Here is a 10,293-nt window from a genome sequence, read left to right on the forward strand (position 1 = left end):
CCTCTGCCTCTGCCTCTCCCTCTCCCTCTCCCTCTCCCTCTCCCCCTCTCTCTCCCTCCATATCTCTGCCTCTTTCTATGCTCCTCTTTCTCTGCCTCTCTGTGTGTTTCTCTGTATATCTCTGTGCATGAGTCTCACTCTCTGGTTTTGTGTAGCCCAGAATGACCTTGAACTCCTGGTTGTACTGCCTTTATCTCCCCAGGGCAAACCCCACCATACCTGCTTGCTCCATTTGTGTGATGCTGGGGCTTGAGTCTAGGGCCTCAAAATGTATTAGGCAAGTAATGCACCGACTGAGCTACATCTCTACAACCCCATTCAACTCCCCTCTTTCCAGTCAGGTGAGGATAGTACTTACCCAGCAGCTGGCCTATGATGCCCCTAACCAACTTGGCTCAAGTCCAAGCAAATGCCAAAAAGCACAGCTGCCTAGGCCTGCATCCAACACATCATGTTTTTGCTTCAGGAGCCCCTAAAGTGGGTGTCAGAAAGATCACAGTGACATGTACATCAGTCACTACTGGCATTGCTCACGCCCTCCCTTGGCAATAATCCTCCGCTCCTTAGGAAGGTCCCTCAGCAGATTATGTCCCTTACAGCCCATAAAACATTCAAAGATGCTCAAATCACTTTTTCCATTTCTCACCAAAATTACTTTGTGTATTTTAAGGTTAATGATGCAATCTGCTCAGGGCTGTTTGGGGAGAATTGAAATAGGCTAATTTATTTTTCCTGAGAATCTATTACCACCTAGGAATACTAATGCCTTCTTCAGATTTAAAAAGAAGCCAACATCATTTATCCCGGTTATGTGGCCCTCACCCGGTCAGCTAGACCTCAAGGACTCACATTGCCTTTGTTGTTCTCTGGAAGCTAAGATCAGAAAATGACTCTTATATAGGATTTCAGTGATGAAGCACCAACATTGGCTGGGATGACTGGTATCTTTTAAGCTGAGAGAAAGGAGGGAAAATCGTTCCCAGGTGATAGATTCTTCCCTTGTTGTCTGCATAGTCCACATTGTGACTGTGGATGGATGCCTTGGCACCCCACAGAAAGCACAGGGCCACATGACTTCTGGAAGTTGTCATGATCAATCATTCCAATGGCAGGAATCACAGATGTTCACCGTACTTTGAGTGCTACAAAGTGAACCATGATTCTGGGCTGGAGGTTCAGCTTGGTTGGTAGAGTGCTAGGTTTAAGTGTACATGGAGCCCTAGGTTTAATCTATAGTACCACATAAAGTGGGTGTGGTGGCACATATAGTCCTTGCACTCAGGAAGTAGGAGATCAGAAGTTCAAGGTCACCCTCAACTACAGCATGAGTTCAGGTCAGACTGGGACATGTGGGACCATCACATATCAAAAAATGATTTGAGTTCTCCTCTAGCCATTTCCACGTTGGTTATACTTGTTCTCCATGCAGAGCCTTAGATTAAGCTTGGTAAGAATCAGACACTTCATTTTGTATCTGAATTCTTGCCCTGCCCATAGTAGATGCTCATTAGAGGTTGAGAGACTAAACTATTGAGACATTTCTTAAAAGACAGAATATAATAAATCTATGAGGGCTATTTGAGGGAACCTCCTATTTCACATCGCAGAGTTGACAATATAGTAGTGTGTAAAGCACACCAGAACTTCAGTGAACAGTGAAAGCAAGCGAACCTTGCAGAGACCATTGTCTCTTTCACTCGAAATTTTTCACAGCAAACTGGACTCTGATCTTGGAGACTTAGATCATGAGAGGCCTCAGGATCTAAGCCCTGGCCAAACAGCAGCTTTGAAGCCTTACTCTGTTAGAACCCAATATCTCACTGCTTGGTCATTGCTGAAATTCTTCTTACCCCAACAAAGCTGACCAAAGCATTTTAACACACACACACACACACACACAGAGTGTGCATGGGGGGGGGGGGGAATAGAACCACACCTAACATCTAAAGGCTTTAAATAATGGAAGAGATTTTATCCATCCACAGGTGAAAGAAAAAAATAAAGACCAAAGAAAGTAGGAACCTGGTCCTCTAAGACTTAGGTCACACTAAAACTAAGAATGCAGCCCCCTGTCTTCCCTTCCATCAGAGCCATCTCTGCCCTGCCCTGGACACTTTTCATTCTTGAAGGATCCTTGTTCCTTTAGCAAAAGGACCAGCCTTAAATTTTTTGGCTTGCATGCCCATACAAAAGTCAAAAATTAACAATATTACCAACTATAACTACTAAGACAACAGAAATATAACAGAATAAACTATCATATCACAATATCAGATAAGAATATGCATGTGTGAGTTTGATTGAGAGTTACTGTCTCAGTAAATAAGGTGAAAGATAAATTAAGGATGATCCAGACTTTAGTCTTTGGTTTCCACATGCTTGTACACACATATACACATACAAACATATAGACATACATGCATAGAAACACAACTAGCTTGTAGTCCATCACTGAAAGAAGCAATGGCAAGAACTCAAAGCAGAAATGGATGACTCTGCCTCTGCCATGGAAGAGTACCTCAGACTGGCTTGCTCCTAATAGCTTACTTAGCCTAATTTCTTATCATACCCACAACCACCAACCCAGGGGTGGCACCACCCGTGATGGGGGGGGTAGGTCTTTCACACATCAATCATTAGTAAGTAAAATGCCCTCCAGGCTTGCCCACAGGGCAAATCTGGTGGGGGGGTTGAGGTTCCCTCTTATAAAAAAACTCAAGCTGTGTCAGTTTGACATCAAACTAACCAACAGAGATACTGCGGTGACCTAAAGCATGTGTGTGTGTAGCTATGAAAACTTCCATGCCTGGTAACAGATTCAGGTTTCTGGTTACCATGGAGAGTGAGAAGCAAAGAAAATTACATTTTGAGTGGCAGAACAATGCTTGAGAGTTGGTGGTGCAGAAGAATGGGGCACCTACCAGTCAGTGTTTGCTTTACGTGTTATGGGGTACCAGTCTACATTTGCTTTACTCTTTTTTAAGAACAGCTCAAAGGGAACAATTCATTGAAGCATTTTTGTTCACTTACTGAATTTCTTCTTCAAAAGGGAAAGGAAGATGACATCTTCCTCACGGTGATATGGGAGCTGCCCGACGCCATGCCTTACCTACAATATGGGAGCCATATTGTACATCTGAAGACGTCAACTAAAGAAAGGGCAATGGCCATTCCCTTCCCAGATGTTGAGTTAATCGTCCAGAAAACCTCTCAGCAAACTAATTATGTATGTTCAATTTCTTTTTTTTTTTTTTAAAGTATTTTCACTGAGAAGTCCATACAATGTATTTTGGTCCTATTTACCTCAACTCCTCTCCAAAATTCTTCCCAAATTCATCCTACCTCTCTATCTCTTAATGTTGTGTCTTTAAAAAAAATTAGTAACCCATGTTGTTCATATACTTCTGAGTATGGGGCCATCTGCTAGAGCATGGTTAACCTACCAGGTACCATGCCCTTAAGAAAACTGATTCTCCCTGCCCCTTTTTCCCAGATGCCCATCAAGAGTCCATCAATCCTCAGTTAGGAGTGAGGGCTTATGAACCCCTCCCCCTCCTTAGAATGGAGACTGGATTGATCCTACTCCTTCAACAACAGCTGCTGTGAGTTCATGACTACAGTGGTCCTGTCCTGCTTAGAAGATGCCTTCATTGAGAAGGCAGCTTGGTACTATGTCTAGTGAGCACAAGAAAAGCCATAGGTTCAACCTCAGGACCTAGGATCTCTCCAACCATGCATGTGTTTTCTCCTATGAATTAGCACCAAAAGTTGAATTCCTTTACTTTTTGTCATGGAGAAATAAAAACATATACATTAACTAGTACAATTAACTTCTAGGTATTAAAGTTGTTTTGTTTATGGCCAGATTTTCTTTCATTCCTCATACCAGTCCCTCACACTAGTCATCTGTAGTCTTTTCAACCTTAACTGTTTCAGTAGATATTGCTAAACAACAGTGATTCTTTCAAAACTGGCAACATCCTTGTTGGTCTCTAGACACATTTTCTATAACTTACAAAAACATTAGTATTATAACATGTTTAGTCTTCAAGTGAGAGTCACAGCTTTCTTCAAAACTTCCTGATCTTACATCCTTTCAACCAGGGGTCAAACAAGAGCCATTGGATTGACAGATCTACAAAGTAGCTTTTAAGAGGAAGTGTCTTTCCCTCCCAAAGACTCTCTTAAGAAAGTGGACCTTATCATGGCCCACTTGGAGTCTGACAATTGAACCCTTCTGGTGCCCTGTAAGATCTTCCACATTTCCTGTGATCTGGGAGTTAAATATGGTGACTTGCACACAACTTTAGCTCTTTTCCTTTATGTAATAACATTATTTCATACATTTTATTTTAAAACAATTTTTATAGAACACACTATGGTTCACACCTGTACTTAAAACACTGAAAAGGCTGAAGCCTGGCCATTGCCATTAGTTTGAGGCCACATTAGGGTAGAGAATGAGACACTCTTAAAAATGGTTTTAAGGATTATTAGTATTCTACTCTTTTTGTAAAATGATTAGTTTTATAATGACAGTTTTATTTAAATATGTCATATCCCATATGTCATATCTCATGGCTTTCTCCTCTACCTTTTCCCTTCCTAATGCTTTTCTCCTTTAAATACCTTTCCTTTATTTCCATGTCATTCACGTGTGTGTGTGTGTGTGTGTGTGTGTGTGTGTGTGTGTGTGTATCCCTCATACACATAGTACATATATATGTACATGGTATGTAAATTTTTTAACCTTTTCAGTGGACTAATAAAAGGATTTTTCAATGGATATAACTAGGGAAAAGTTTTATCAGAAAAATAGAGATTTCTTTAACACTGATATTCCCGGTTTGACGTTTAGAGTAAATGGCTTTTGCTCCTTTTGTTTTATTTAATATCTTTTTCTGGCAGGAAAATCTTGCATCTTTTAGCTGATCCTTATTCAACACATCTGTGTGATACCCAGGCTCTTTAATTTGTATTATGCTCTTGTAGAGTGTAGCTACAGGAGAATAATAAAATCATTCACAGTTCAGCTTTATCTTCCTTAGCACTGGATTCTGGCCTCAGGGTGCGTGTGACTTGGAATGTAACATCAAACTAAGTGCTTTGAAAGTGCTTGATATAATTCCTGCCTTAGTCAGGGTTTGTATTCTTACACAAAACATCATGACCAAGAAGCAAATCAGGGAGGAAAGGGTTTATTCAGCTTACACTTCCACATTGCTATTCATCACCAAAGGAAATCAGGACACAAACTCACACAGGGCAGGAACTTGGAGGCAGGAGCTGATGCAAAGATCATGGAGGGATGTTACTTAGTGGCTTGCTTCCCCTGACTTGCTCAGCTTGCTTTCTTATAGAACCCAGGATCACCAGCCCAGGGATGGTACCACCCACAATGGACCCTCCCACCCTTGATCACTAATTGAGAAAATGTCTTACAGCTGGATCTCATGGAGGCATTTCCTCAAGGGAGTCTTCTTTCTCTCTGATAACTCCAGCTTGTGTCAAGTTTATACACAAAACCAGCCAGTATAATTCCTTGTGCTAACCAGCTAGATCTACTTGTTTCATATTTAATTTATTGTTTATTAAACTTTTGTTTATTTGAGTCTGTGTATATATCTGTGCGTGACTGCACAGAGCACTGTTGGTGTCAGAGAAGGACTGTCAGTGGTCAGCCCTTCCACCATGAAGGTTCCAGGGATTAAACTCAGGTCACTGGTCAACTGAGGCATCTTGCTGGCCCTAATTTATTTGTTTTTAATTAATCATTTATATTTAATTATTTATAATTGTTCGATATATTTAATTATTTTAATTCCTTGCACTATGAAAAACATGTGATAGTTACAAAATTACATTTACACAACCATTTCTATTCTTAGATACAAAGCAAAGTCTATTCTAATTATTTTTCTTTTCCTACTACTTTATTCTCATACAAACCTGAATAGCTAACTTCTATTCCTATACTAAATTCCAGGTTTATGTCTGTGGAGTTATTTTTAAAGACTGTAATAAAACAGTCATTCATACTTGGGGCTGGAGAGATGGCTCAGTGGTTAAGAACACCAACTGCTCTTCCGAAGGTCCTGAGTTCAAATCCCAGCAACCACATGGTGGCTCACAACCATCCGTAATGAGATCTGACACCCTCTTCTGATGCATCTGAAGACAGTTACAGTGTACTTAGATATAATAATAAATAAATCTTTTTTTAAAAGTGATGAGGGAAAAAATATTTAAAAAAAAAGTCATACTTAGTTCTCTAACCTTTTTAAAGAATGAATAGAATATTATACATATATATGTATATATAGATGTGTGTGTGTATATATATATATATATATATAACTTCTTACTTATTTCATTTAATAATATATTTTGAAAACAATTAAAAGCTTTATACAGAAATCTTTATTTTTCTTTTTCTAAAATTGATTATGACACACATACACACCATGGAATCTACCACCTCAATTTTTTTTCAGTGTATGTTCAGAGGCCTTGAGTGTGTTTAAATTGTTGTACAACCTTCACTGCCATATCCAGACATTTTTAAACCAAAGAAACAAAGGTTGTTTGTTTGAAAAGATAGATTTACAAACTCCTAGCCAAATTATCCAAAAAGAAGAGAGGAAAGAATTAAGTCAGTAAAATTAGAACTGAAGAGGATATTATAGAAGATCTCAAAGAAAATGAGAAGTTCATTAGGGAACATTTTTAAAACAGATATTCTAAAAACAAATAAACAAACAAAATAAAACAAACAAAAACAAAAGCCTTGGAAGATCTAAAAAAAAAAGTAATTACTAGACATGTGACTTATCAAAGTTAAATCAAGATGACTTAAACAGATCTATAATTGACAATGAGATTAAAGAAGTAATAAGAAGTTTCCCCACAAAGAAAAGCCCAAGACTAGATGGATTTACTGCTGATTTATACTAAATCTTTAAGGGCAAGCTAACAACATTCCACAAATCCTTCCACAAAATTGAAAGGGAAGGAACAGGGCAAAGCTCATTCTGTGATGCCAATGTTACTCTGATAACAAAATCAAATCACAAACACACACAAAAAGCATTGGGCAATTCCCTGACAAATGTAGTTGCAAAGATTCTTTTAAACCATATTAAAGAACAGATGGAAACAATCACACACCATGACCAAAGCTGGGTTCACATCAGGGATGCAAGACTGACTCAATACACATTAGTGCATGCCATGTAAAACAACATGTAAATAGACAAGGTTAAAAATAACGATTTATATCAACCCACCCAGAAGAGGCCTTTGAAAAGTCCAACAATCAAGTCATGATAAAAGCCCTGTAGAAACTAGCAATAGAAGTAATATTTCACAAAGAACACTATGCAAAAAGAAAGCCTGAGAACATTTCCTCTAAAATTGGGAGTGAGGCAAAAATATCTGTTATTCAATGTAGTCCTTGAAGTCTTAGCTGGTGTTTCCGGAATCTGACATAAACACTCTACACCAATGATAGTAAAAGAGAGGAGATTTCGCTGGTCAACCAAAGCTACCGTAGCTCCTGAGAGGCTTGCATCCCAGGTGTGTTGTATTCCCATTTTATACTCTAAAACCATAAAGTGGGGAGAGCAAGCAAGCATATTTTAAAGAAGCTATGTGATAGCCAGGATGTTGTTAAGAGCTGGAAAGCAAACTAATTATTCCTCCCACCCAAGTATAAGTTGGTGAACAGTTCATTGAGATTATATATAAGAGCATGATAAGAGAGTACTATTGGGAATGTGTAGACTCAAAGCTAAATCACATAAAAGGCCTCTTCAGCATATGTAAAAAATCAAAAAGTACATCAATAGAGTTCCATGTACAAGTAGAAGTTCACTGAAGAGAGTATTCACTTTCCTTGGAATTGCTTACTGTTTCCTTAACCTTGGCGAAAGACGTTGTGAATCTGGTAGTTTTCAGAGATTTCTGAGGTTCACAAGTGTTAGAAGACTGTTTTCCCCACTCCAGGAAGGAGTATTTCATTTTAATATATTGATACATAAAATACACGTAAATCTCAAAGTTCATAGTTAATAGAAGTACATAATAGCATTAAAGGAAGAATCTGGGAGAAGCTGAGGAGGAGGGTGACCCCATAAAAAGACTCGCAGTCTTAACTAGCCTGGATACCCGAGATTTTTCAGACACTGAGCTACAAACCAGGAAGAACACACCAGCTGGTATGAGTCCCCAGACACATATACAGCAGAGGTCTGGCCTCAGTGAGAGAAGATGCACCTAACCCTGGAAGATTTGAAGCCCCAGGGAGTGGGGAGGTCTGGTGGGGTGGGAGCGAGGGGGTGGGGACATCCTCTTGGAGATGGGGGAAGAGGTATGGGATGGGAAACTGTTGGAGGGCACACTGGGAGGGGATAATGACTGGACTGTAAAACAGATTTAATAATAATAATAATAATAATAATAATAATAATAATAATAAGAAGAAGAAGAAGAAGAAGAAGAAGAAGAAACCTTAAAAAAAAAGAGCAATAATCTATTGTTTCCTGATTTCCCCAGACCATTCTGTCCCAGGTAGCAAGTGAAGCCATGATTAGGCAGTACACATAGTGCTTTAGGTAAATCACTGTAGAAGGCATGGGTGCTCACAGATAAGCATTGGAGAAACCAGGAATGTTAATCATACTGGGTTGTCTCTTCAATGATGGAAATGAATACCTGTTTTCCACCTAGAAGGTTGAGAGTTCATGTTGTCAATGACCTGATGGCCTTTGCTAATAAGAGGGCCAGACCTCACCCATATGCCCTAGAATGTTCATCCCAGACTCCATTATGTTTATATTTGTTTCTCAGTCAATAGAACCCATGCTTAGGAGAGATGTCACATGTACTTTATAGCCTGATGACCTGTAAGCTATCCAGATCCTAAGCCCTTAAGTTATAGAACCCATCTTCATGATTAAATTTACTTTGAATTGAATTTCAATGTCATTATGCCTCCTTGGGCACTAGGGACTTTATTATACCAGAAAACCTTTTTTCTAAGTTGTACTGTACTTAAATAGGCTCACAATAAACAGGCTGGTGTCAAATTCCAGAAGTCTAGACTCAGCATCAGTGAATTCATGCTGAACTGAGTTTTCTGTTTGCATCACAGCTCATTTCCCTGCTGGCTATAGAGCTTGTAGCAACCCCCACAAATCACTAATTGAATAAATCAGTATCTAATAATTGGTCATTTCTACCTTATTCTACTTCATAAGAAATAAGGCAAAAAGGGAAAATGAAAAGAAAAATACAAGTTGGGAAGTTTGCATGATAAATAACCTGGTAGATATTACCAAAAATCTCTAGCTTGGAAAACACTTTCAGCGGGGTACAAATTCAACATATAGTCTTCTACATATCAATAATCAATAATTTTCTGACAAAGAATCAGAAAAATATTCCCATTCAAGGTAGAGTTTTAAAATACTTAGAAATATATTGTATGAAAGTGTCAAAGGATTTTTAAAAGCCTATTTTTAAAATACCTAGTGTCTTAGAGTTTTATTGCTGCAAAGAGACGCCATGACCAAGGCGACTCTTATAAAGAAAAAATGTTTAATGGGGGCTGGTTTACAGTTCAGAGGTTTAGTCCATTATCATTATGGCAGGAAGCATGGAAGCATGCAGATAGACATGGTGCTGGAGAAGGAGATGAGCTACATCTTTGTCCTTAGCAGAGAACTAGCTTGAGATTCTGAGACCTCAAAGCCCACCCCTTAGGGACACACTTCCTCCAATAAAGCTACACCTACTCTAGTAAAGCCATGCCTCCTAACAATACCACTCCTTATAGACCAAGTATTCAAACGTGAGTCTATGGGGAATATTCCTATTCAAACCACGTTGCCTAGAAATAACCAAGGGAGTGAGAGGTAGCTACAGCAAAGATTTTAAATCATGGAAGGAAACTGATGAAGAACCGGGATGTAAATTTTCCCCATGTATATGGATTGGCAAAATCCATATTGTAAAAGCAATGCATATTCAATACAATCTCCATCAAATCCAAGTATATTATTCTCTGAAAAATTTCACAAACATAAATACATTCATGTTTAAGTACAAAAGATCCCAAAACAGTGCTAAGCAGAAAAAGCAATTGTGAAAACATCAAACCCTTGACCTCAAACTATGCTACAAGGGCACGAAGGGCATGGCACTGACATTAACAACAGCAACAACAACAACAAAAATGAAGGAAGGAGGAAGGAAAGAAGGAGGAAGGAAGGAAGGAAGGGAGGGAGGGAGGGA

The 10,293-nt window shown here is 38.9% G+C and overlaps 1 protein-coding gene across 2 annotated transcripts in view; it reads left to right on the forward strand.

Annotated features, from left to right (window-relative positions):
- Wdr64 (WD repeat domain 64) overlaps positions 1-10,293 on the forward strand; it is a 118,842-nt gene that overhangs the window by 76,013 nt on the left and 32,536 nt on the right. For both annotated transcript variants that reach the window (XM_021199133.1, XM_029539220.1), the window contains exon 15: positions 3,050-3,226. In XM_021199133.1, the coding sequence (XP_021054792.1) occupies positions 3,050-3,226 (177 nt within the window). The remainder of the gene's footprint in view (positions 1-3,049; positions 3,227-10,293) is intronic.

The sequence above is a fragment of the Mus pahari genome, chromosome 5 (genome assembly GCF_900095145.1).
Source record: "Mus pahari chromosome 5, PAHARI_EIJ_v1.1, whole genome shotgun sequence".
Taxonomy (NCBI): Eukaryota; Metazoa; Chordata; class Mammalia; order Rodentia; family Muridae; genus Mus; species Mus pahari.